The sequence below is a fragment of the Zootoca vivipara genome, chromosome 14 (genome assembly GCF_963506605.1).
Source record: "Zootoca vivipara chromosome 14, rZooViv1.1, whole genome shotgun sequence".
Classification (NCBI taxonomy): Eukaryota; Metazoa; Chordata; class Lepidosauria; order Squamata; family Lacertidae; genus Zootoca; species Zootoca vivipara.
Window position 1 is genome coordinate 53,327,988 of NC_083289.1, and position 25,846 is coordinate 53,353,833.

General features: G+C 49.1%; 1 protein-coding gene across 3 annotated transcripts in view; it reads right to left on the reverse strand.

The window, feature by feature from the left end:
• The window catches only part of RNF216 (ring finger protein 216), an 82,361-nt gene that overhangs the window by 14,099 nt on the left and 42,416 nt on the right, over positions 1-25,846 (reverse strand). For all 3 annotated transcript variants that reach the window (XM_035130584.2, XM_035130583.2, XM_035130582.2), the window contains 2 exons: positions 4,425-4,522; positions 710-932 (listed from right to left, as the gene is read on the reverse strand). In XM_035130584.2, the coding sequence (XP_034986475.1) occupies positions 710-932; positions 4,425-4,522 (321 nt within the window). The remainder of the gene's footprint in view (positions 1-709; positions 933-4,424; positions 4,523-25,846) is intronic.

Consider the following 25,846-nt stretch of genomic DNA (forward strand, 5'->3'; position numbering starts at 1 on the left):
GGTCATTGGTCTTTGGCCATGTCCAAAACAGTGAAATAGATTGTCTTAGCAGGAAGGCAGACGGGTAACTCTGGATTCAGGCCTGGGAGTTCCAGCAGGCCTGGGACAGCCCTCTCTGCAAACAGAGTGTGGCCCAGACAACTCTCTCCAGAACCCTTCATCATCCATTGGGGTTCTATGGCACAAAAACTAAAGAGCTCTATGAAGAGTTAGAAAACTTGCCGCTTTAATCAATGAATGGGTGATGTGCTGGGATGCTGAGCCAGGAGGTGGACTCTGCTTGTTCTCAGAGGCTACTTTGGTTCCAACACATCACTGCAGCAGGAAAAGGAAGGTGTTAAGATGGCCTCTCCTTCCAACAATGATCCTATGATACGTTTCTTAAATTGCAAGTTCTCTCATGCTTGCAATGCAGTCTCAAAGAGGGCGCCAGTACCAAGAGATGGAAGCATGCAGGTGAATTTAAATGTTCACTGGTTATTAAGCTAGAAGCCGGATAATAAAATCAAGCCGTCACTCTGACTTTTTGCATATCATAATTGCCACAGGAACCTCCGCCTTGGAGGCGACAGCACGGCACATCCAAAGGAGAGGGCCAGAGATCACATGTGATTTTACTTTAAGCTGCGGCCAGAATGCTCCGCTCCCGAATCTGCGCAGGAGAGCAGTCGGGGAAGCGGAGCCACTTGCGTCCATTGGAGTCACTTACCGTGGGGTCTGTCCAGAGGGAGCACTTTGCACAGTCTTGACAAGGGGCCCCTGGGGATCGGGGGTGTTGGCAGAAGTGGTCGTACCCATTAATGGCGGCTCGGCAGAGGTAGCACATCTGGGCGCCACAGCGGCACGACATGCGGTTGCAGCCTTCGGATTTTATCAGGCCGGTGGCGCACTTGTGGCACTTTCTGATGCGAGCCGCTGTCATCTTCTCTTCTCTGCAATGAGGCAATTGGGAAAGGGTTAAAAAACACACAGAAGAAAACAATGTGGCAGCCCGTTAGATATCTGAAGACGGCCATCGGTATCTCCTTTCAGTCTCCTCTTTCCCAGGCTCCTTCAACCATTCCTCATAAGGCTTGCTTTCCAGACCCTTGATCGTCTTGGTCGCCCTCCTCTGCACATGCTCCAGCTTGCCAATATCCTTAATGAATTATGGCATCAACTTTTGTGTTTGGTGGGCTGGAGCACACTTCATCCACTGCACACAATTTTTAAATAAGGATTTTCTTATAAACAGAAGATGGCAGGTGTCATTTCAGATGAGGTGTTTCCCGTCACCGTCATGCAGGAGAGAAGGTGGCTGCTGAGACAGACAGACAGACAGACAGACAGACAGACAGACAGACAGACAGACAGACAGACACACACACACACACACACACACACACACACACCTCTAAGAAGAAAGCTTCCCACCCTTCAAAGCTATGATGTTTGGTCAGATGCAAAGTTTGCAGACTTAGGCTGCAATCTGACACACACTAAATCCCAATGAATTCTGAGCAGGCATGTAGAGAATTGCATCGTTCATTGCTCCAGACTTCATCAGCTAACATTTCTTCAAATGGTGACAGCCCAAAGTATTACATATCAAATCACAATAATATAATTATTCATGTATTTGTTTAGATGTGTGTTAGTGAGTGCTCTTGTTCTATGGTTGATGAGAGATCTATGGGCCTGGGTGTCACACTCTTGCCTCCAGGGTCTCCACATAGATGAACACCCCCCCCCCCAATTCTTTAGCAACCATTTCAATAGCACCCTGCTATCCCAAACAGGCTCTTTCCCAGGAAGGGGGGGTATGAAACCCACCCCTCCCATGCTGTTTCCAAGGAGGTCTTTGTGGCTGTCTGTTTAGAATTACCTTATGATGAGTTGGAGACAAATTAAGTGAAAGGAGGTTCATTGCATGCTAGCATTCTGCAGGCTTAAATCTGGTTTCCCAGAGAGTCAAAGAGGTGGGGGAGCTAAACGTTAATGCAGAAATAATTTAACCCCCGGAGTCAAAGCACACACAGATCTTCACCTCTGACAAACAGAAAATATATAGCTGAGGCTATGAAAGAAACAGGAAATGCAAACTGCACTGTTGCTTGACACCTTTTATAAATCAGAGCCTGTTGCTTTGGTTACAGAGATGCTACAAAAGGATTGCTAACTATTCTGGTCTTCAAACAGAAGATGTTTAGGGCCTGACAATAGTTTTAAGCTTTCCCCACGCAAGTTAAAGCATTGCACCAGAGCTTTAATCACTCTCTGCTTCTGCTGATATTTACAAGTTATATAACAGAGCACCTACATTTTGTTTTCCTTCCCACAACACAGCCCAGGATGCTTTCTGAAAATCCTGAGTTTACATCGCACGCTTTCAACTGCAGACTATTCCCTCCCAACGGACAAATATTACATTTTATACCTTGTGCCCCTCTCAATAGGGGGCTCAAGACAGCCACTGCTCTATTCCGAACTTAAAAAATGGAAAGCCGTAATGCTGGTGGTCAACAAAAGAGGTTTAAAGACTCTCTCAAGAGTCTAAAAAAAGTAGTATAAACACTGACAACTGGGAAACACTGGCCTGCAAGTGCTCCAGCTGGGGAACAGCCTTTCCCAAAGGTGTCATGGACTTTGAAGACACTCGAACTCAGGACGCAAGGGAGGAACGTGCTAAGAGGAAGGCACGCTTGGCAAACCCTCACCGTGATCAACTCCTGCCTCCGGAAACTGATGTCCCCACTGTGGAAGGACATGTGGATCCAGAATTGGCCTCTGCAGTCACTTACGGACTCATTGTAAAAAACGTGTTTATGGAAGACAATCTTACTCAGCTACGAGGGATCGCCAAAGAAGAAGAAGACTCAAGACAGCACAGGGAGGCTCTGCAGTCCTGTCCAGGCGCTGACCAGACTGACCTTCACTTCAAGATGATGATTCTAGGTCTGCATCATGTGACTGAATGAGGTGAACCCCATCCTGCTATTCCTAGGTCTCTGCCAAGAGCCTCTCACACCCCTGTCTTAGTTTGGTGGCTCCAAACTCCCACACCCCCAGACCACTTGAAAATCACTGAGGGTCTTGGCAGCTCTCTCAATGATTTTCCTGCCTGTTGCTGCAACCGTAATGCGCTGTGCTAGATGGCTGCAGGATGCAACACTGTCTTTTCATCGCTTCTTTTATTTCCCAGTTTCCCCATTTCAAAGTCCTCTTTGGGAACTGTGCTTGCCCTTAGGGCAGAGAGTAAAGCAGCCAGCGGCAGACTCTGCTCCCTGTTTTCTGGGCTGCTCCCTCTTATCCTCCCAGGAGGAAGCGCCAAGCAGAGCAGGAAGCAGGGCCTGAACTCCAGCTGTGCTTCCCCTTCCCAAGACTCAAACGGGACGTTTTATTGTCTGCAACAAGAGTAGAATTTCAGCTGCTCAAGGATAATAAACTATATATGCAAAGCAGCTCTCCCCTGACTGTCCTGGCCCCAGAGGTTTGCTCTTTCAGAAGGCATAAAAGTAGATACCTCGAGGGAGTTCAGCATGTTTAGCCTGGAAAAGAGAAGGCTGAGAGGAGACAGGATGTTGTTGTTGTTTAGTCGTTTAGTCGTGTCCGACTCTTCGTGACCCCATGGACCAGAGCACGCCAGGCACTCCTGTCTTCCACAGCCTCCCGCAGTTTGGTCAGACTCATGTTCGAAGCTTCGAGAACACTGTCCAACCATCTTGTCCTCTGTCGTCCCCTTCTCCTAGTGCCCTCCATCTTTCCCAACATCAGGGTCTTTTCCAGGGAGTCTTCTCTTCTCATGAGGTGGCCAAAGTCTTGGAGCCTCAGCTTCAGGATCTGTCCTTCCAGTGAGCACTCAGGGCTGATTTCCTTCAGAATGGATAGGTTTGATCTTCTTGCAGTCCATGGGACTCTCAAGAGTCTCCTCCAGCACCATAATTCAAAAGCATCAATTCTTCGGCAAGACAGGACAGCCATCTTCAAAGATCTCAAGGGCTGTCACGTGGAAGATGGAGCAAGCTTGTTTTCTCCTGCTCTGGAGTGCAAGACTCGAACACATGGCTTCAAGTTACAAGAAAGGAGATTTCAGCTCAATATCACAAAGCACAGTAAGAGCTGCTCCACAGTGGGACGGTCTTCCTCGGGAGGTGGTGGACTCTCCTTCCTTGGAGGTTTCTAAGCAGAGGTTGGATGGCCACCTGTCATGGATGCTTTAGCAGAGATTCCTGGATTGTAGGGGGTTGGATTAGATGACCCTGGGGGTCCCTTCCAACTCCACCATTCTACGATTCTAGGATATATCCTGAAGCACAAAGGCCCTCTTGCCAAGGAGGCTCAGTAGCAGGTACTTTCTGGACTGGCTTAAATAAGAAACTGGAGAGGGGGGGAGTCTTCCTGGTTCTCCCCCCACCCACCCACCCCACCTTCACAAAGTTACTTACATAGATGTTCGGTATTTTATGTCATCCTTCTCGGCCAGCTGCTCACAGGTGAGGTTCATATGCTCCTTCCAGAGGCCCTGGCATTTCCTGCAGGTTTCCTGGAGAGTGAGATCACCACATTAAGCAGCAGGAAGACACCAGAGATAATGAGCATTTTTTTAAAAAGGCAACCAGACAAATAAGCTGTGCTGCAGGCATTTTGCAGGCAACACAGAAATACAAAACACAAAAGGAATGCTGGGGGGGGGGGGGAGAGAGAGAGAGAGAGAGAGGCACTGAGTACAGAGGCCGGCACCATTAAATAGATCGAAAACACTGATAAACACACCTGTCTTCCCCGGGTACCAGGATGACACTAGACTCAATGCCATAGGGGCCTCTCTAGGGGGATAATTGCACAAAGAGGGTGCCACCACTGAGAAGGCTCAATCCTTGGTGATGACCCAATTTCCCTCCAAAGGCAGGGGCACCGGCAAGGACATCTGAAGACAGAATCGGTTCACATGGCAGCCCTTTAGACGCTGGGCATCAGCCGCAATTGGAGAAAGCATGAAGGGCACTCAATCTGCGTTTCAGCTCCACCCGTGTATTTCTCCACCCTCCCCTTGTGCCTTGGAAGGGTTTTGCCTGTACGGCAGGGACGGAGAACCTCCAGCCCACGAGGTGAATTTGGCCATCCAGGCCTCCCCATTTGGCCCACCAGGCACTTTCCCCAAATCCACACCCAGGCCAACCTTTCTCGTGCACCCAGTTCCTGCAGAAAACATGGCTGAGCTCCCCACCAGCAGCAGCTGGTGCTGCTTAGTCCCTGCCTGCCTTGCCCCCATGGCAGGTCGGTGGGGGAAGAGAAAGCTCTGACCTGCTGGGCCAAAAAGGCTCCCCCCATCCCCATCTGTGGATTGGGGGGGGACCGGACCCTGCCACACACAGCCAGATCTTTGGGCCCCTCCTTTGCCACCTGTGGGCTCCTCGTGCAGAATCAAGTCCGCCCACCCAGAGGTTTGCATCGGTTTGGTGGGCTATGGAAAAGGGCTGCTTGCTGTTCCAGAGCAGGGGGCAGGCGGGTGGGGAGGCAGCCTTAATGAACAAACCCACGTGGAAATGAGAGGCTGGTTTCCCAGCCAACGTGCTAACTTGAACCACAAGGCCTCCCCAGGTGGCTGCAGGAGAGACAATGGCAGGACTCGGCACCGCAAGATGGTTTTTGTCATTTGTGAGAGGGCCCTGAGAGAGCCATACTGTGGGGTTTTCGGGGCTGCCGGCACTTAATGCTCCTGAACCTGGATGGCTGAGCTCAGCATGGTCCTGAAGAACTCGCCCACAAAAGCCTTGTGGGAATGGACAGAAGCAGTACAAGGGGAAGTGTGGTGCAGTGGTTAGAGGGCTGGGCCAGGACCTGAGCAGCTAGGGTTCAAATCTCCACTCATCCATGAAGCCAGGCTAGTCGCTCTCTCCTTCAAAGGGTTGTTGTGAGGAGGGGGAGGGGAGAACCAGGCATGCCACCCTCAGCGCTTTGCAGGAAAAGGTAGGATCGCAATGGAACATTTGCTGAGCTGGGCCAGGTGGGGGACTCTTATCAGTCAGCGCCACTGAGCTGTGAGGGGCTTCAAAGCATAGGAACAGCTGCACGGCATCAAGAACAGCAGGCCCTCATCTGTCGCAACTTCTGAAAACATGATGCTTTCCCTCATGAGGGAAGGAGGAGGAGGAGGAGGAGGAGGAGGAGGAGGAGGAGGAGGAGGAGGAGGAGGAGGAGAACTCCACACATAGGGTTGCAGGGCAGATGAAATTGCTTTGGGAATCCCATGTTTGATCTGTGTCTGGAAGGGGGTAACTTGGATTTTTCCACTGCAAGCACCCCAAAACACATTGGATCAGCCCCATAGACTGTGTGTGTGCACTTTTATGAAACTGAACATGATTCTGTTCTGAGATTTTTACAGAAGCACAAGACGTCTTCTTCTTCTTCTTTCCTCTCTGTCTCATTCCCCCGCTCTGCTCCCAGCCCATCCCCCTAAACATGCTGGATATCTAATATGGTTTCCACAGCTACGGTGCAAAGCAGAATGCCAGCTAAGCGTTCCTTTAAAAATGCATTTTGATCCACTCACTTTCGGAGGAAGGGAGAAGGAGCCCTCACACATCATTCTCCCTAATCTTCCAATTTTCTCTAAAGGCGGAGGGGAGCTATTTGCATTCAAAGTTCCTTGAAAAAATGCAAAGCTGCCTCCTCCTTTTTAATAAAGTGCAGCTGTTCCAAGCAGGAGCTCATCCATCAGCAGACAGTGCCGCCTAGTGGTTGGAAGCAGCGCCCGCCAGGGGCCTTTGCACAGGAGCAGCAGCAAGTCTGCCCCAGCCATCAAGGTGCTCAGTCTCTAAAGAGGAGACCTGGTGTCAACAGCTGCTGAGCCAAGGGACATGGCAGCCAGCCCTCCTTAGCATTGCTAAGCGCTTTGGGAAACTGTAGCTGGTTGATGCGAAGCAGGAAGAGGCCTGGCTTCCACCTCCTGGTAATCCATGGGGATTATGCAAAACGCAGCTCAGAGCAAGCCAAGGATACTGGGAGATTATTGCAAATCTCACAGCATTTGGAAGGGAGACAAGAGCATTTATTGGGCCAGCTAGTCACTTAAAACACTGTGAGATCTCAAGGTACGTATGTATTTGCCCTGCAAAGGAAAAGTCACCTGGTCCAAGAACAAAGGAGGCTGGAGCGACAGAATCACACACGCAGTCAGCCTTGCTCTGTGAAAAGTGAAGCTACTGGCAAGATTTGTGTTGCTTCAAGTCCTGTATCTCTGCTCTCCTTGCACAAGAATAAGGCAAGGCTTTCTGGCACTGCCAAACACCCTGCAAAGGGAAGGCAGTCGAAACACAGGGAAAGAAATCTCTATGGAGCCCACTCAGCTCAGTATGGGGGGTGGGACTGCGCTGCTGCTTATGCAAACCTGTCTTTAGAAGGCAAGCTGCTAAACAGATAAGGGAGTGAGGTATAATCCAGTCCCAGAACTCAGGGCTCCCATGGGCACTGCAACCCTAACCCCACTCACCAGGCAGGAAACCCCACTGAACTCAACAGGGTTCACTTCTGAGCAGACATGGGCAGGATTAGGCTGAAGTGAGTTAACACAAAAGGAATATTCCACCAAGCTAGTAGGAGTTCCTCTAAGAGTCCTCTAAATTATGTTGGGGGCCTTTGCAAGTGGTGACTGCAGCGGGTGCCATCCCATAATGGTCGGCTTTTGCTTAGCCACTGGCAATCCCCACCCCAAACACACCTTGTTGCTGCCACCACCTTTCACCCAAACTGGCTCATAAAGGGCAAAGCAGGCAGCCCTCTGGGGAGGCTCTCCCCACCTGCCATTCTGCTCTGGAGGTCAGCTTTGATAATATTTCAGTAATTTTGGGTGAGCTGCTTGCTTTATTAGTAGCCGGCCTCCTCATTATTTTAAAGGTACAGGAGGAATTAAAGAACATTTTAATGAGGGTGAAAGAGGAGAGCGCAAAATATGGTCTGAAGCTCAACATCAAAAAAACTAAGATCATGGCCACTGGTCCCATCACCTCCTGGCAATTAGAAGGGGAAGAAATGGAGGCAGTTGAGAGATTTTACTTTATTGGGCTCCATGATCACTGCAGATGGTGACAGCAGTCACGAAATCAAAAGGTGCCTGCTTCGCAGACACATCACCTTGCCGACAAAGGTCCGTATAGTTAAAGCTATGGTTTTCCCAGTAGTGATGTATGGAAGTGAGAGCTGGACCATAAAGAAGGCTGATCGCCAAAGAATGGATGCTTTTGAATTATGGTGCTGGAGGAGACTCTTGAGAGTCCCATGGACTGCAAGAAGATCAAACCTATCCATTCTGAAGGAAATCAGCCCTGAGTGCTCACTGGAAGGACAGATCCTGAAGCTGAGGCTCCAAGACTTTGGCCACCTCATGAGAAGAGAAGACTCCTTGGAAAAGACCCTGATGTTGGGAAAGATTGAGGGCACTAGGAGAAGGGGACGACAGAGGACGAGATGGTTGGACAGTGTTCTCGAAGCTACCGACATGAGTCTGACCAAACTGCGGGAGGCAGTGCAAGACAGGAGTCGACCATGGGGTTGAGAAGAGGCGGACACAACTAAACGACTAAACAACAACAAATTTTTCATTGCATTTCTGTGTTCTATTGTAAGCTGCCTTTAAAAGTGTCAGAGGACCTTCCTACAGGGAACCTCCCCCCATCCTTTTGACCAGCTCCTCGCCCAGTGAGAGCAGCAGCAGTGGGTCAGGAGGGGGAATGAGGAAGGTAGCGGTATGGAGGCGGCAAGGCTCAGTGATGTTGGACCACCCTGACCAAGAGGAGGAGGGGAACAGGCAGCCCCTTCCGGCACCCGAATTAAGGCGCGCCACTAAACATAAGGTCGGGAGGAGGTGTTTCGGGGTGCCCAAACTCTTATGCTGGTCACGCAACAGGAAACGTCCACTCGCGGATACTGCAAGTGACTAGGAGGTCATGTTTTCTGCTATCTCTGCACTGTAAATACTATGCACAATAAAACCTTTAAAGACCAGCAGGGAGAGTAGCCGCAACAACACCATTACAAAAAGGTTTACTGCGAAAGGCAGCAGATAAATATTTGAAAAAACTGCATTTGAGTTTCGCACCTGGGGCACCCAGGAGATCTCTTTGACATCTCCCTAGGTTGGCAATTCTTAGAATCATAGAATTGAAGAATTGGGAGAGACCCTGGGGATCCTCTAGTCCAATCCTCTGCATGGCAGGAATATGCAGCTGCCCCATACGGGGATTGAACCTGCAACCTTGGCGTTATCAACACCAGGCTCTCATCAGCTGAGCTATCCAGGCTGACCATTGTTCCTGCCACCAGCCCTACGCAGGCACAAGCCCCTGTTAGAATGGTGCCCTCCCTAACACTGGTGAGCACACCAAACACCAGTGATCTTCAAGCAGTTTATGCCAGTGACATGCAACACAACAGGCGTGTTTCGGTTATCATCTCTTGGCTCAGCGGAGATACAGATGGGCCTTTTGGCTGCACAAACACAGGCCCATTTTGCAAGGTTTTTGCATAAACTACGGTTCCCTGCTTTATCCAAACCAGGAAACCATGGTTAACAGCTTTGGAAGAAAGCCAGGGTGCCAATTCAACTGGTGTGATAGGATCACAATTGCGGGGACCTATCCTGGACAAGTTACAAGTTTCCAAGCAGGCTCGGAGAGCAGCATATAATGCAGTAACCTAACCTGGATGTCATCCAGACACAGAGAACTATGACAATATTATTTTAGTCAACAAGCCACAAAAGGTCGCAGCCTGCTTGGTTTCGCTCGGTATATACCCGGGGCTTGGTTTGTGACTCTTCAGGCAGTTCAGGTTATTTGGTTAGACTTATATAGCCGAGATAAATATAGCTGTGACCTCACACTGCTAAATTAGCATACACGGGGCCTGCGCAGGGGGCAGGAAGCCAGAGTTGCGATTCTAGTCACTTGATACTGGGAGCACACGGATGCCACGACTATCGCCCGAGGACATCTCAAGCTTGCAGCAGCTCAGAGCCTCCCTGAGCCAAAGTAAATACCGCTAATCAGACACAAGTGGGCTCATGCAAAGTCTCCAAAGTCTAGACCTCCTGCAGCTACACCAACGGTGCAAGCTTAAGAGCCACAGGAGAGAATTCTGGGAAACTGGTATCTCAGGGAAGGAAGCATTGTCCCACTTGCAGAAACTCCCAAATAAGTTTCAGGAAACCCAACAGGGTCTGATGGAAGGTGTGCTCCAAAACATCCAGAGAAAACCAAGTTGGGGACGGCTGATCTACTCCATGTAGATGGTCTCCTCTCTATCTGCCCCCACTGTGTTTCATACTGCAGAAAACACGACAAGGTGCCATCTTCTGAGAACTGAACCAGCAGAGCTAAAGTGGTCTCTTCCACTGACCAGAAGGCCAAGGGGCCACGGCACACACACACAACCATCACAGCACTGGAGTCCACATCCTGACCCCATCCATCAACCAGTGCAAGAACAGCTGCTCCAATGCTTGCCTTCCTCTTCCCTCCCCATTCCTTTTTCCTTCTCTGCTGTGCCTATTTAACTGTGAGCCAGCAGCCATGAGCTGCCTTCTTTTAATAAAGTCACACCTTGGAAGTCGAACGGAATCCGATCCGGAAGTTTGTTCGACTTCCAAAATGTTCAGAAACAAAAGTGCAGCTTCTGATTGGCTGCAGGAAGCCCCGTCGGACGTTCGGGCTCCAAAGATTGTTTGCAAATTGGAACACTCACTTCCAGGTTTGTGGCGTTCGGGAGCCAAAACGTCCGCGTAGCAAGGCATTCGTGATCCAAGGTACGACTGTATACGTAAAGTGCCTGGAAAACGTTGTGTGCATTTTAAGTGTTTAAGCCTCAGGAGAGGCTGGCAAGGATACAGTGGTTAACAACCCATTTTTAATTTTGAGATGGGCAGGAGGATTCACAAAGTCACAAGCTCATGCAGTGTTTGACATTCCCATTGTTCTAGGCGCATTATGGCGACAGGTACTTTCATTAGCACAAGCAGTTTCTGAGCTCTGGGCACAGTACTGCACCTAAGATTTCATGTCAAAACTTCAGAGTGGAAGGAAAGGAGGACCTTTTTCTGCCTCTCCACTTCCAGCTACTCTCTGAAGACTCTCTTCAGAATATTAGGGGGGCAGGCAGGGGGAGGACTAGACCATGTGACAAATGAACATAATATTTTAGCTGCAGTTCATTCATTTTCAGCTTTGTATTCTTGTCATTCTGTTGCTGCTCCCATAACCCACGTTTAAGGTGCCATTTAGTTGCTAGCTTTCCTATCAGTTTCTAACACTGAGCTCATGGCTGGGACGCGAGGCGACAGTGAGCATCATCTCACCCAGCTTTCAAGGGCCTTCTGTGGAGAAAGAGCACAGCAAGGCTCCAGGGCTGGGTTGCAAAACAGGAAGCTTCCCACTGCAAACGTCACTTTCACCACAAACTCACCAGATGACCAGCTATGAACTCTTCAGCCCCCTCCACCTCCGATAGGAAACATGCAGGTGGGGGAAGCAAGACAGCCTCAACCTTTCCAGCATGCTCTGCGAAAACTACCACCTAGAACTGCAGAGTTGGAAGTTTTCCCCTGGGGTCATCTAGTCCCACCCCCCTGCAATGCAGGAATCTCAACTGAGGCACCCATGACAGGTGGCCATTCATCCTCTGCTTCAAAACCTCCAAGGAAGGAGGTTTTGGTTCTTCTAGGGTGCATGCCCTGTCTCTCTCTAAGCCCTCACCCCGCCACCCTTCATTTCCCCAGCTTTGTTGCCACCCCAGAATCCCACTTCCACATTTCGCCATATAAGGGGATATTTCCAGGGACCAGAAAGCTGGTGTTACTGGCAGACAAAGACCTATGAACCCATATTTGCTTTTGCTCCCCACCCCCCACCCCCCACCCCCCTTCATGGGATGGAGGGAAAGATCGCACATACACGCCATTGTTCAAACGCTGCAATAAAAGTTCCATGTTTATCCGCAACTCACTTTTATGGCCCTGTTGCGGGAAAGCAGGTTGGGCAAGGAGGCCTCTCTCTGCCTCCTGTCCCACACATGGCTTGAATGTTCGGTTTCCACAGCTGACTGGTGCAACAGAAGAAGTTATCTCCTCTGTGTACATTGCTCACAAGTGACCTGGGCTGAAGGCAGCAGAAGGAACCTGCCCTCAGAGTCAGATTTAAAGGCAGGGGGCTCGGTGGGTCCCCTTAACTATCCACTCAACCGCCGAGAGAACAACAGAAGAGTTGGTCTTGCTTTGTGCACCTGGCAGGGCTGCAATAAACTGCTTTCATCCACAAAAGAAATGACAACACCAGAGCTTAGTCAGCAAATTGTGTGTGCAGCAAGATTGAATCCATGCCTGCAAACGTGCTGTCTGATATGAGAGAGGGAAGTCGGGCATGGAAATCATACATCAGCATTGTGAAATGGGCTACAGAGGCAATGAAATAGGAAGCCCTCCAAAGATGAACCATTAGAACGTGGCTGCTCCAAAGATGTCACCTAGTCTGATGGGTGGGGTGCAAACAATAAAATGATTATTATTATTATGCCTCTCACTTGGGATCCCATTTGGTTTTGTCCAACCCTGGCCTCCTGTCTTTGCTACGGGAAGCCTACCTGTGTGGACTGAAAGGGGAAAGAAAGGCCGGTTCAGACTCCCCAGCATAAAGCCAGGCTTGCTTCACTAGGATGTGGGGTTTTCAGGGAAATCAAGACCACCATTTCTACCACTGCTGTGCCCCCAAAGGGAAGTTGATGGTCTGGCAAAGACTTGCTGAAGTCTAAGCTGAAGGAACTTTTCAGCGGAGCTGCCAAATCTTATCTTTCCACAATTGTCCTTGGTTTGGCTCAAGGCTAAGACAGGAAGAGTGGGGAAATTTCATGGAACTAGACGAAATCTTATTCTTTTGTTTGCTTCCGCAACTGACCCTGAGCCTTGGAGATGGTGCAGATCAAGTCTAAACAAATCTACTATCAGCTATACTGTTTCGTGAAGCATGCTGTCTGCCACGATGATGGGGACTGAGTACCTTGTTTATGTGCTTAGATTTATAATTGCCTCTCTTCCATTGCAAGGGGTTGCATAAGTTGACCCTCAAGGTCCCTTCCAACTCTACAATTCCGTGAATCTTGAGCGATGTTTGAAAAGTTGGCACGGTGTATAACTGCTTTTAAATAAATGAAAACACAGAGAGAGCAAATGCAAAATGCTGCCTCTTGTTTCCATTCTTTCAACCATGCTGAAGAGACCAGGAGGCAACAGAATGTGAGAAACAAGTCTCAGCTTTGGAGCCAGAGAGCGCTTGATCCTGGCCTCTCCATTGACCCTCCACCCTTTGCTCTACCTTCCCTGAGGATGTGGTTGTGGTTGCTGTGCTGTGCTGGGACAGAGGGGAAGGAGAAGACGGAGGAGGTGGCCAGAAAGCACCAAATCAGGCTGTGCTTCAAGCCCCATTAATCTGCTGACAGAGAACAGAAGATGCGAATCGAATCATTTAGGGATGGCTCTGAAGCTGCCTCCACAGGCCTTTCTGGCAGACTCATGAGCTGGGTGCAGCCTGTTGGATGCCAGGCGTCAGGTTGGCCAGGGCACCACGGCATGAAGGTGAACCAAGGGCGGTTCAGTTGCCCACACAGAGCCAATTAATAAAGAGGAGGGCAGTGAAAGCAAAAACCTGAAGGGCTCCAGGGCTAAAAATCGATGTTCACTTTCTGAGAATGAGAACAACCAAGCAGCTTCCGGCATAAAATGAGTTAGTCTTCAAGGTGGCACAAGACTACTTTTTACCTAGCCCAGGGCCGAAGACTAATCGATAGCTTTCCTAATATACGAATCTCCCAGTTGTCTCCGTGCTCCTGATTCTGTGTGATTCACCTAAGAAAGGAGACATATCTGGCTAACAGCTGGATTCAGCCGTGGTGAGTTTATTCATCCCAGCAGGCCTGGTGCCACCTGAAACCCACCCAGCACCACCCAGGAAAGCCTCATCTGCTCCCACCCACATTCCTTCCTGAGACTCAGACCAGATCCAGACCCCAAGGCTTCACCTGACCAACTCCCCTTGAACACAGACTTATTTGCAAGATCAATCAATATGAAGTGAGAGATTGAGAACAGTATGCAGTTAATATCAGTAAATATATAACCAGCATCTATAATCGGTATACACACACACCCCTAAAATCAATCCTTCAGTTTTCAATCTGTACATGCAGCTTTTCCCAAGCTTGGTAAAGGACCCCTGGATGGTTAAGTCTGGTCAAAGGCGACTATGGGGTATGGCGCTCATCTCGTTTTTCAGGCCAAGGGAGCCGGCGTTTGTCCACAGAAAGTTTTCTGGGTTAAGTTTGATATACAAGCCACCGTAGTAAGATAAAATGATCATCTCAAGGGTCCTCTAGGGCGACACCTCTTTGACATAACCAAACAATATTAAAAATGTCTCCTAATTCATAATCAACAATTTCTGCTATTTCTGACAATATTTGATCTCTGTATATTCTGATTTTGAGGACACCACCACAAAATGTGAAAAGTGTATTTGAAACTTGCCCACCCACCCCCACCCCAAGCTTACAGTCTTGTTCCAGGCTCCTGGTGGTCAGAGATTCTTGGTCAGAAAACAGGCCTCGGGGGATTTTAGCAGGCAGCCTGAACCAATAGCCAAAGACAGTGTCTCACTTTAACACCACTGCTTTTTTCCCCCAGTATTGATTTTATTCTGCTTCCGTTTGTGGTTTTCCTGTTGTTTCAAGTCAGCTGATTTTAATGATTTCATCTACGTTCCCAATGCTTTCTTATATCCTTGCTCCAAATTGGAACGTGACCTGCTTTGGCAGCTTGTCTCGTTGCTGAAAAGCAGGCCCTGCATTTGCTCAATAAGTAGACAGCAGCTGGTCGCATCCAAGCGGATGGAGAGGCCTCGCTGCCTTGCCTCTGCTTCCAGCCCAACCGCACTGGCTGCCCATGGCAAGGGTCTTTGCATTCATCTACAAGGCCCTGAAAAACTTGGGTCTAGGGTACCTTAGGCACCAACTAGACCCTTATGACCCCCCCCCAGTTCTGTCGCTGTAGGAGCATCCCTGGTTTTGACTCCTGAAGTGGTGAGACTCATTCAACACAGCTGAGTGTCTCTGGCCCACTCCCGGTGCAATGCTCTTCCAGCAGAGACCCAGCAGGAGTCCTCTATAGCAGGGGTGGCTAACTTCTAGGAGACTGCGATCTACTCCCAGAGTTAAAAACTAGAAGTGATCTACCCCCATTTCCTTTGGGGTTCAGGTCACAGTTGTTGAGCTTTTTTTAGAGGGGGGAAATGCTCCGTTTTATTTGGGTTCAGGAAAAAGAGGCTTTTTGGGAGGGGGGTTACCCACTCACCAAAATATTGCTGTGGAAGCAGTCTGCCTCACAGACAGTTCAAGAGAAAAGGAGAAAATGCAGCGAGGGCAGGGGGAGGGGCCAGGTGTTCTTAGGCAACATTTATCAGGCAGGGTGGGGAGAAGCCGGGAGGGAGGGAGGGAGGGAGGGAAGAGGCGCCACCACGGTGTGTATGAGGGAATGGCGCAGGAAAAAATGGCACAGCCCGAACAAACAGAATCCCCACGCCGATCCACAGACACTCCATGGACCGGATCCTGAAGGCAACTGGGCCTGATCCGACCCGCAGGCCTTAAGTTTGCTAACCCGTTTTAAATGTTTGCTGAAAACTCTTCTGCGCTGCCAGGCTTATGCAGACAATTAAGGAATGTAATAGTTAAAACTGCACGGATTTATTAAAATAATGAAATTGTGGTATGCAAGTATTTTATAGCTAAAAACACCCATGCTCCTTGAAGCAGCCAGATTCAGATGGCCAATGACACTCCCTCCCTCCTTAGTGTCTGGGCCTTCTCGGTGGTGGCGCCTGGTTTGTGGAATGCCCCTTTCTTTGAGGGGTGGGTGGCAAAAACTCTGATTGGCTTTTGGTGCCAACTGAAAACACATCCCTGCACCCAGGCTTTTGCGGGAGTTAAATAGAATAAGCGTATTAACACAGCTTTTAATTTCTTGAATGGTATGGTTGCCTTAATTACGTTACTGTCTGTTCCCATTCCTTTCATGAATATGCTTTAAGTGTTTTCTGTTTTTAGTTACAGGTAGGTAGCCGTGTTGGTCTGGATCGAAGTAAAATAAAAAAATTCCTTCAGTAGCACCTTAAAGACCAACTAAGTTTTTATTTTGGTATGAGCTTTCGTGTGCATGCACACTTCTTCAGATACCTTCAGGTATCTGAAGAAGTGTGCATGCACACGAAAGCTCATACCAAAATAAAAACTTAGTTGGTCTTTAAGGTGCTACTGAAGGAATTTTTTTATTCTGTTTTTAGGATTTCATATCTAACTCACTGTGTGATTGTGAATCAATGTAGTGTGGACAGGAAATGTAATAATAATAATTATTTGCAACAACCACCTCTGCAGTGTTTTTCAAGAGCCCAAAGTGCTTTACAGCAAGTTGACGCTCAGTTGAAACTGGAAAGCTGACACTTCTTCAGGTTTCAGGGTCAGAAAAGTCAAGATTAAAGAGGAAACAAAACAGGAGCTGGGCTGAGTAAGCAACACAGCAATTTGCCCAATTTATAAGCCAACAGCACCAGATAAGCTGAATTCCAACAATTCTAATCAAGTTTCAGCCAAAGCTTCCACGGAGAGAAAATTAATGGTTTGTTTATTTAAACCAGCCCCAAAGCAACTCTCCCAAACATGCAATTTGCTATGAATCCACAAGACACAACCTGAAGGGGGGGGCAGATAATCCCCTGCAGTCAAAGACATTTTTTCACTTCTTTATACAGAGCATTCCACTCCAACAATCCCACCCTCCTGTAGCAGAAGCACTGAGCACCAACCTACCGGTAGTTATGTTACACATTTAGTAAGTCATTCCGATTTTTAACCAAAGCTATCGTCCCACAAGCTGCCACGTGTCATGTGGTCAAAGGTATTTTGAAGACTTGCAGGGTCCCGGGTTCCCATAAAAGCTATTTAGAGAGATGGGGGTCACTGACCTGTGCGTAAACTTGGCCCATCACCCAAAATCAGGAGCGCTGCCCCACCAGAAATGGGCAGGAAACCGCCAAGCTCATTCCCTTCGCTGGACGCATGGACGCATGCTGAGGGTTTCGTGGCCTCTCCAGCCCTTTGCTGCTTGGTTGGCAGCCAGCCAACGGGGCACCATCACCATCAGGATTTTGGGGTGCACCTGAAAGTGAGCAGGGGGGTCCAGGGCTGGCCAAGCAAGGCAAAGGCGGAAGCCTGGTTCTCCGGGGCCATGCCTGCCCTAAGAGGCAAAGCTCCTTGCGGGCGGCTCTGCAGCCTGGCCAACAGGCAGGCAAAGGGTTCAGTGAGCCATTGCAGGCATGCAGGGGAGACAATTGCACTGAGGAGTGCTCCCCAGTGTGTGTGTGTGTGGGAGACTAAGACACTCCCTGCAAGCAGAAAGCTAGTTAAGCAGGGTGCAGACTGGGCCACACCACCAACAGCCTGAAGCTGTCCACTCTCCCACCTCTTTCTGCTGCATGGCCTCAAGTCAGATTTGCCCAAAGATTTCATAGAATCGTAGAGTTGGACCCAGGGACCCAAGGGTCATCAACCCCCTGCAATGCTTGAAGCCAAGGCCACCCTCTATGTTACACATCCAATTCCTGGGATGTGGGGAAGCTTGGACTGAAAAGACCACCCTAAGGCCTACTCTCTGGCTCTCAACAGATTTCCAAACTCCGCCAAGGGGTGAGCAGTTGATGCTCGGTGCCTGGCAGGATTTTTTATTTTTTATTCCACAGGAAGAGCCACACAAGAAGGGCGTCTCACACGCCCAGCCTGCTTCTGCAAAGGCATTACGGACGCCACAAGCTTAGATTAAATGCATCGCTGATCAACTTTCATCTGACTCCTTCTCATGAAGGAGCTTGCGCTGAGCTGGGGGAATGCCTGGCCCACAGGAGCTGCTGACTTGCCCCACAAGACAAACTCCCCACCCCTTTCAAAAATGGTTGGCCATGCAGGATCCATTCAGCAGCAGAGCGCATGCTTTGCGTGCAAAAAGGTCTCCGTTGCAATCCCAGCATCTCCAGGCAGGGCTGCCAAGGGCCCCTTTCCAAAATGCTGGAGCGCAGCTGCCAGTCGGTGTTCTGAGCTGAAAGGACCAATGGTCTGACCTGGTGTAGGGCAGCTTCCGGGTTCCCACTGGTGGTGGTGGGAAATGCTCTCCCTTCACCTGCTCTCCGTGCAGCTGGGCAGAGCAGGCAAGAGGAGAGGAAGTGAGGACACAGCCAGCCAGGGCATTCCACTGCCTGCCTTCTGAAGTGGAAGAGCCCCTCCATGTGCTTTTCTTGCAGAGCCGAATCTCCCCTGAGTACCATTACAGGAACAATGGAGGAAACACACCGCTGCTCATAAAAATACAAAAATCGCCCATTGTGCATTATTCTAAGAGTGGCCTTGAGCATGCGACCAGCTGCATTGCCTGAAATACATGACCAGGTGTGTTACAGATACCACATTTCCAAAAAAGGAGAAAAGAGGGCAGATAGCAAAGCATTTTGCATCTGTACATGAAAGGGCAAGAAGATGCACAATAACTCCAAGCCCTGCATTATCCCCCGCTGCCCTTGACACTGTGGAAAAGGTGGCAGTTGTGTTTTGCACAAATCCCAGGAGGACGAGAGAGGAGCCTTGGCAGTTTAGAGTCTGGGAAAAATACTTTTCAAATGAAAAGTAATACCAGATACACTGATCATAATTAGGTATCCTCACATCAGCCACGTTTGCAAGCCGCTTTAAGGCTCAGCATTTAAACCATGGCTTAAAGTGCATGAGAGAATGGCCCTTGCTTCACATCCCTTCACAGCCCTTTTCTTATCTTCTCATATTCTTACCATCATGCTGGTGGGATTTGCTAAGTTTAGACCATGGCTTACCAATACATTGCAAATGTGGTCACTTTTGCATGTCTATGTATATATTTAATGTCTTTTACAGACATGCACACAGAATTATGAGAGAAGAGTCAACCTTTAAACAATTACGATGGGATGGAAGCCATTAGGATTCAGCAGGATGTTTTACTGGATGTGTTTTATAAAATGGAAGGAACAGGAATGGGTTTTTTTAAAAAACAACAACAACAAAACCCCCGATTGCAGCTAATGCAACAGGTCGCAAGGGAAAGCAGTTGAACAGCAGCTTCAAGGTGTGTCGCTATTTAAAGTATGAACAACTGGGCCTGCGTTTCCCCCAAACATGGAGAATGACTGGCAAGCTCAAGAACTATGGGAGAGAAGAGGCACGATTCAGCAGCAGAGCACACACTCAATGCAAGGAAAACCCGTTTCAATCCCTGGACTCTGGCTAAAATCCCTGGCTAAAAAGATCTCCCTTGTGACCTTTGGAGACTCATCTAATAAGAGTGCCATAGAACCAGAGGACTGGTTCAATATAAAAGGCAGCTTCACTCACAATATGAGTTTGTGCGTATATTTGTGGAGCATCATGTCTGCTGCAGAGGAGGGGGGGGGCGCCTTCATTTTCCCCCTGGGACTACGGCCTCTCTAGTCCCAGGTGGTCTTGACATAGAGGAGAGGAGTGGGGAGCCACCCCACAACTCTGCATGACCAGCAATAGTAGTAGTAATAATAATAATAATAATTGTACCCCACCCAACTGACTCTGGGTGCATCATGGGAGTTGAGGCTCCGAGCAGGGAATTGAAGAGCACAAGAGTGTTTAAAGGCGAGGCAGGAGCAGAAAATCAAGAAACATAAAAGCAGCTTTTGTGTCCTAATTTTTGTACCACCAGCCTGGAAGGCGGCAATTGGGTAGGATTTGCACAAGTCACCTTTCCCTGGACACCACTCTGCTTGCTGCCAGTTTAGAGAGAGCTGGTGGTGGGACTGATTTATTACTTTATTTCATAAATTTATACACTGCTTGATTGAAAAAACAACAACCCTCAACGAAGTTTACAAAAAAAAGCAGAGAGCAGCTTTCCCCAAACTTAACACAACTGCACGCCTCTTTTGAGAGTTCAGTCTTACCAGTGTGCCCTTTCTCTGGTAAAGATAATTTGGGGGTAATTTTGACAGGACCATTTTATCAATGAATTGTTTCCTGCAACTAAAAACCTATGATGAAATAAGATAAAAGTTTCTGCTGCATACTCTTTGAAACCCTTTTCCATAGCCCCACACTTCGGGAAAGTGTGTAAGTGACAAATGAGGGTAAATAAATATATATACTCTAAATTCAAGCTTAGGCTGCCCCCTTATGGCAGTCTGTTTCAAGGCCTTTACAGCTGCAGAACAGCTTTCACAAACCCTCCCAGATCCTGCAGGAAGACCTTGGGCTGACCAGGAAACATGGCAAAAATAAATAGGGCCATGAAGCCCTACTGCAATCCAATATTTAAGAGACTGGATTTACAGCAAGTCTGTGCTAGTTTTAGTGTGTAGCAGCAGCTCACCTTCTGGAAGGAAAGAATGAAGCTCTGTCTCCCACAAAAGGTGTACCGAGGACCTAGAGCGGCGACTCTCAAAGGGTGTGGCAGAAGAGGAAGATTCAAGGGCAATCAAAGAAACATTCAAACAGTTCATTGTAGTGCCGTGTAGCTGAATGTTTTCTACTTTCCGTGTGCCCCACAAACATATTATTGTTACAGGAATTTTCATAATGATGGGAGGGGCGTTGCCCCTCCAGCACGCAGTTGTTCTCACACAATGTCTCCTCAAAGCACCACATAACGCAAGACACCACACAATTCCCAACGTCGTTCTGCTCAGGCTACCAAAGCAGGGACTTGGGAAACTGGTAAAAGACAGCCGTAATCCCCGGAACCTGGGATCAGCCTCTTGCATAAGAAATAATTGCTGGCATCCTGGCAAGTGGGTGCAAAAACAGGTAGTCATCCTGTGGACAGTAGCAAACCATCCAGGAATGGGTGAGGTTCTTGGTCAATATTCCTTTTGTGTTACTTGATGGTCAAGGGAAGGATGGGGGAAAACCTGGTGCTCGGTTTTCTGTCACCCGACCCTCCCAAATTGTGATGTGTTTGTAATGTATGCATGATGTAATTTTTAGGGGTGCTGTGGGTATCTTTGTAAAACTGATCAAAGGGGAAGCCATTCTTTGCTCTGGGCTTCTTCCTGCTTCTCCCATGTGGTGGGTGGAAGTCCTTGGAAATAAAGACCAGGCCTGCTAGCTGCTGTTTTGCTCCTATATTCCTGGCTGGTGTCTTTGTTTGGCAATCCAAGCGAGCCCAAGGACTCTCCTATAACATTATAATAATAATAATAGTAATTTATTATTTATAACCCTCCCATCTGGCTGGGGTGTGAACAAATTTCTATTCTGAGTGTGGCCCAGAGAAGAAAGTTTGAGAACCACGAACCTAGAGAAAGGGCAGGTGACAACATGGGCGTAGGCAGGAGGGGGCAGTTGCCCCCCCTAGAAGCAGGGCCGCTGGCCAGCCTGCCCCGCTACCCGCCGCCGCCCGGTGCCGTCTCCCTTCTCCCTGGCTGGCTGTGGGGCGGGTGGAGGGAAAACCCCAGAGCCGCGCAAAGCGTTTGGCTGGCTTTCCCTCCGCCCGCCCCGGCGATCGCAGAGGGGGAGGAGGGAGTCGGAGCAGCCCAATTTTGGGCTGATCCTTGCGCCCCCTCGCCCCTGCCAATTGCGGAGGGGGAGGAGGGGGTCGGAGCAGCCCAATTTTGGGCTGATCCTGGTGCCCTCTCGCCCCTGAACGACCATGGCTTTCCTTGCCCCACTGTGGCCCCTCCCCCATGCCTTGGCCCCACCCCTTGCCCCCCTAATTTTTATCCTGGCTACACCCCGGCTGACAAAATATTGCATTGCCCCGCCCCGGCCGGCACACAGTCTAGTTCCCATTTCCATAACATAATCTATAGGGGAGGTGGGTTCACCTCAACAGAGGTCTCTCTCAACCCCTTCTCCTTTTGGACAAAGTGCCCATTAGCAAACATTTCCTACACACGGCCCAGCATTATTGTGCCTTGCAGTTGTGTAGGGAACTGAAAGGGGGCTCCCCAGGGTGGATTTGCCGCTTCAAAGGAGCGCATGAACCAGCTGTGTGTGGCCCCATTGAGGGATCACATGGGAAGTGTGTGAACCATTTGTACAGTACTTGGAAAATGCTAACACATGCAAGAAGGAAGACTCTGCTAAGTCCACAACCACACACGCGCACTGACCATAGCCAAGTCACGGGGAGGGCACATGGTTTGAATGTGGTGGATGCGCAAAACCAGGCGCCTGGCCTTAGTAACAAACTGGAGGAGGGCCAACAAACTGAAGCCTGGCGGGGGGTGGCTCCTCAATCTTGTGATCTCTAGGTTTGGCTACTGCAATGCAACATACTTTGGGCTGCCTCTGAAGACTGTTTGGAAAACCCTGTGGGTCCAGAATGCAGTGGTCGGAGTACTGACTGGGACCAGGAGGTCTGAACATCTGACTACGGTTTTGGCCCAATTGCACTGGCTGCAAATTTGCCTCCAAGCCCAATTCAAAGGGGCTCCAAGCCCAATTTTGACCTTCCAGCACCTTGCATGGATCGGGACCTCAAGGGCTGCCTTTCCATGAATAAACCTGCCCAGACCCTGATTATTTGTTCAGAGTCTTCTCCCCTGGAGAAAAAATATATTAGGATGAATATATATGTATCCTGCCTTCTTCCTAACAAGGACTTAAGTGCTTGCCATCTGTGCAGGTCAGCTGCGCACTGCCCCTTGCTCCCTCGACCTAAGCTACCTCGCAGGGTTGTTGGGAAGGTAAAATGAAAGGGGTTTGAGAACATAATTAGGAACGCTGCCCCATGGAGGAAGAAAGTATGTGTGTGTGGGGGGGGTAATCACAGGAAGAGTGTTATGTACTTACGAGGTTAAAACAAAAACAAAGAACATTGAATCCGCTTGGCTATATCTATGTGGCCTGGAAATGAATGCGGCTATTCTGCTCTCCCTCTTGCCTCAGCAAATACATCATGAAACAAATGGCAGGTGTGCAGCCCCTTTAGTGCTTTGGCTCTGGCTCAGAGCCGGCACACCTGCACTCCCCATTCAGTGCTGTCTTCTCAGCTGACTTCTTGGCATTCAAAAGGCACGTCCAGCTTTAAACTCCCATCCGCTTTCGAGTGCGCCTGACTTCATCCTGAAAAACTGCAGCCATGCTTGCGCTTGGCCAGGCAGACGCATTCCATTAATGCTCCCCTCTTGGAAACGTCTGCTCTGTTTACCGTGGGTCACCAAGCGGGGGGTGGGTGGGTGGGATGGAGAAACAGCTATGGGCCTCAGCGCCACCCGTGGCTCCCTCACGCATCACATGGGTTGGGAGCCATCTCAGCCATGCACATTGCTGGAAAGGCCGCACGGTGGAGCCGATGTCGCTGTAGGACTATGCAACTTGGGGGGGGGCGGTGCTGGGGCAATACAAGCAACTTCCTATCTGAGCAAGGACTTCTTGGTTAACAGCGACTCGACAAGCCACTTGCAATGACTGAAACGTAACACAAAAGGTACCACATATTCAGGGGGAGGGATGTACATAGGCATGTTATACGTACAGTGATACCTCTGGTCGCAGACAGGATCCATTCCGGAGGTCCAGTTGGATCCCGAAGTTTCCGCAACCTGAGGACCACTTCTGCGCATGCGTGTGCAGCCAAACCTGGTAAAATACTTCCGGGTTTGCCGCTTTCGCATCCCGAAGTTTACATAACCAGAAGGTTACGTAACCGGAGGTACTACTGTAACACAGTCCCAGCAGTGAGTGAGTGAGTGAACAAACTGAACCGGGGATTCTCTGCGTGCAAAACATTTCCACTCTCCCTGGGAAGCTCTTCCTTGAAGGAGGAGCTGTGGACTCAGGACTCGGACAAGGGCTTGCTGGAGGCCACAGGAAGCTTCTAAAGTACCATCAGGGAAATTCATCAGCGAGGAGGCTGTCAATGGCTGCTAGCTGTTATGGCTACATGCTCCCTTTCGGATCAGAAGGAGCATGCTGGGAATAGCAGGAGGAGGAGGAAAGGCCACCGTGGGAAAGGGTGCGTTGGATGGAAAGGCCTTTGGTCTCCTCCTCCAGCAGCCAAGCTCTTCTTAGGACTCGGCCACTAAGCGTTGGTGGGCTTTAAAAGGGGATGAGACAAATGCATGGAAGCCATATTGATCCACGGCTACTGGGTATGATGGCATTCCAGGTTCAGAGGCCACAGCCTCTTTGTGCCCATTGTCAGGGAGCAGCAATGGGCTTTGAAGAGACAGTTGGGGTTTCCTCTGAAGCCATCAATGTGTCACAACTTAGGGCCATATATGAGCAGAGAGGCACACAACATTTTTGTGTGTGGACTAGTAGCTACCTTGGACCTCTGCAGGGTCAAAACAGCCAGGGTTAGGCAAATAGGTACTAAAATAGAAGATACTTTGGTTTTGTATTTTAACATAAGTACTTAACTTATTGTGAAACAACGACATCTTCTTTTAAAAATGTAATTAACTGTACTGTCTATTCCCTTGCTGGAGGCTGAGTGGCAGAAGACTCTAGAAACAGCTCTTCACCCTGCCTTTCGACATTTAATATGTCTGCCCGTCTCTGTCTGTCTGTCTGTCTAATTTATATACTGCTCTTCATCCAAGGATCACAGGGCTGTTCACAGTATAAAACATACAAAGACAGACAGAGCAATAATCCCTACACAGTTTAAAAGGCAACAGATTGCTTAATCAGCCAAAGGCCCAGGAGAAGAGGAACACTTTCCTCTGGCGCCTAAAGATATCTGAGGAAGACGTCAGGCAAGCTTCCCTGGGGAGAGCATTGCACAAGCAGGGAGACACCACAGAAAAGGCCTCTCCTTTCTATTTTTAGGACTCACCTTAATTTTGTACTTTTAAGTTGCGCTAAACTGTTTTGAATACAGTGGAACCTCAACTTACGTACGGCTCTACTTATGTACGATTCCAGTTATGACCTTCAGCAGGTGCTTTGACTTATGAACTTTTCTCTAGATACGAACAGAGGCCTTGCAAACAGCCTGGAACTTGGCCGGCCGGCCTGCAGCCCCAAACCCTGCTGAGGAACTAACCTGAGGAAGCCCTAAAAGAACCTGGCCTGGCAAGAAAAAAGGGCCTCTGGCCAAAGTGAATCAGCTTTTTGCTGACCCTTGCCCCACCCCCAGCCTGGAGCCAGGTAAGCCCACCCACCCTCAGTGCAGGTAAGAAAAGAAAAATAAATGTTAATTTTTTCCATCTACAATACTGTCTTATTTATTTTATAGTACAGTACATTGCCTTCATTTTATGGATCTATGGTCTCCTTAGACAGTAAAATCTGAGTTAAATTGCTGTTTTAGGAGGTGTTTTTCATCGTCTAGAACGGATCAATTCACTTTTCCATTACTTTCTATGGAAAAGTGCGCCTCTACTTTTGTACATTTCTAGTTATGACCGGACCTCCGGAACGGATTGTGGTTGTAAGCAGAGGTTCCACTGTATTGTGCAATGCTGTGTTTTAATATTGATGTGGCATTTTAATTGTTGTAACCCACCCTGGGAACTTAGCGTGAAGGACGGGCAACCAACAGCAGCAGCAACAAGAGCACAGAAGGTTCCTGCCTCCATGCAACTCAGTATCCCAACCCTCATTGCGTCAGACAAGGGCCTGCCTCTCAGCTGTGGCCTGCTTCGCTTCCACATTCAAGATTCTCCCCGCACAAGAGCCAGGCAGGAACAAAGAACCTCAATACCACAAAAACTGATGCACACTGTGTAGAGAAAACAGGAACACACACAAATAAGTGACTGTGGTTGGCCCCCCC